Genomic DNA, 2,044 nt, shown 5'->3' on the forward strand with positions numbered 1-2,044 from the left:
TATGGGACAGGAGGCAGCGATGGGATTTGGTACATCACAATCTACTATTTTACTGGTAATGAGAATTTTTGTAGGTGCAATCATAGGATGTTTCGTTGTGTTTATGCTCAATGGATATTATAGAATCCAAAACACACACGCCCTGAGTTAGCTGCAGACAAGCTCACACCTAACGATGCTGGCCCAACCCAACTTCAACGTGACTTAACTGAAGTAAGTAAAAGGGTATTCTGATGCAAGGGTGATGCACAGATCAGAATGTACTTACAAGCTGTACACACTTGACAACAATCTAAGTTATATTGACTTGTTGAGAGCAATTCAAATTTATGTTACTACTCTAATCAGCACGATTACCAATAACAAAGGCACAAAAACATATCATAGACAAAGCGGACAACAGTTGAGAGAAAATTGTATGGTCAAATACCCTCTTTTCCTGCGATGGGTGCTGCCCGTTCATCTCTATACCTCAAGTTCATGAGTGCATTCCCTGGGGTTGGCTTGTCTACCCAAATTGAGAACCTCCAGATGAGGAACTCGAGGAACGCATCGAGTTCAGGCTCGTACTGAAATAAGAGTCCTGGCTGATACCAATGAAAAACATCAAGACTGAAAGCTATAAGCAGCATGCACTTATGTGCAAGCCATGAGAGGAACACCCAAATCAAGATGATTACTGGAGAAAGTACCTTCATCAAAGAGAATACTTTGACTAACTGCTCTTTCAACATGGCGGACATCTCAACATCAAGCCTCGCAGCATCAAACTGGTTGACTCTAGATATTGTAATCGGGATCATGGTCTGCATTTACACGAAGAGAAGATATTATCCTGCCCATTCTGACAAACAGATCACGAATCTGCTCCCTTGTTAGGAGAGTTATTAATTGTTTCGCTTAACTGGTTCGGAAACCAGTTGTGTGCTCGTCTTTTGAACTGGTGTGGAAAATAAAACTGTGGTTTATGTTTGCGGTGCAACAAAAGAAAGGTGGGCAAAGACCCAGATATCTTCTCTCTTTTTTGCGAGAAAAAGACTCAGATATCTAAAAGCAGGTTCAGCAATATCAGTTCCAGCCTAGCAATCTTTAACATGGTACATGAGGGTTCATATGTACTCCCAATATTCGGGAGAATAAAAGACATTCCCAAAAGGATAAGGCCAGGGACAGACCTAGCTAACGTGGGGGCATTGGGGGGCTCCGCTGAAGACCCAAAATTATGGAAAATAAACTGTTTCTGGTCTCTACTCCACCACGCGGCAAACAAATCCACTACGAACTGGAAGGAAGAAGGGGTGGATTTGGATGAGATCGGTGGCAGAGAGCAAAGTGAAGGTATGACCACGAGGAAGATGACGAGGGATCTCTGGCTAGAGGATACTCACCGCGCGGGATGCGGTAGAAGGGGGTTTTGAGGGGCGGCGAACGGTCGGAAGAAAAAGAAGGGAAGGGAGAGGAGAGCTCACCGCGCCGGCGCTCCGGCCGCCGGAGAAGCAGGAGGTCTGGCCGGATGAAGAGAAGGGTGTCCGCTTTCCTCCTCGTGGACCAGAGGTTTTCTCCCTTTTTTCTCCGCTTTTCTTTAAGGGCAGCTGGTTTAGCTTTTTTAGGCATATGGTGGATTCGGGATTTGTTCGGTTTTTGCAGGGATTTGCTTTTGTTCACTCCATTAGGGCAAAATCATGTTCAGGCCCAAACGGATGGGTTGGGGTTATAAACGTGATCTGGGCAAACATGTTTGTTTTTTCTTTTCTTTTTCTTCTATATAGCATAGATGGCAACACCTGTTTAGGTAGGTCGACTTTAGTCATTGTCTTATAAAAGTGAATGAACAGTTTATGAGATATACTGAGTGGTTAGTTTTCATTTCAGCAGAAGTTTGATTGTAATTGGGTCAATAAAGCTCTGGCTTTCTTTTTGACTTCTTATGAATGATACAACCGTGATTTAAAATCAATAAAGCACATTACGATAGCTTTTTTTTTAATGATGATGGTATCACGAGGATCAAAAAACAAGTGGTGCCAAACCAAGGTAAAAACAA

At 43.2% G+C, this 2,044-nt stretch overlaps 1 protein-coding gene across 1 annotated transcript in view; it reads right to left on the minus strand.

Annotated features, from left to right (window-relative positions):
* Positions 1-1,615, minus strand: part of LOC119337676 (peroxisome biogenesis protein 2-like) — a 6,522-nt gene extending 4,907 nt beyond the window's left edge. Inside the window, exons 1-3 of the mRNA XM_037609834.1 lie at positions 1,470-1,615; positions 693-806; positions 431-587 (exon numbers count right to left, since the gene is read on the minus strand). Of these exons, the coding sequence (XP_037465731.1) occupies positions 431-587; positions 693-803 (268 nt within the window). The 5' untranslated portion in view covers positions 804-806; positions 1,470-1,615. The remainder of the gene's footprint in view (positions 1-430; positions 588-692; positions 807-1,469) is intronic.
* Positions 1,616-2,044: the final 429 nt, after the last annotated feature.

The sequence above is a fragment of the Triticum dicoccoides genome, chromosome 7B (genome assembly GCF_002162155.2).
Source record: "Triticum dicoccoides isolate Atlit2015 ecotype Zavitan chromosome 7B, WEW_v2.0, whole genome shotgun sequence".
Taxonomy (NCBI): domain Eukaryota; kingdom Viridiplantae; phylum Streptophyta; class Magnoliopsida; order Poales; family Poaceae; genus Triticum; species Triticum dicoccoides.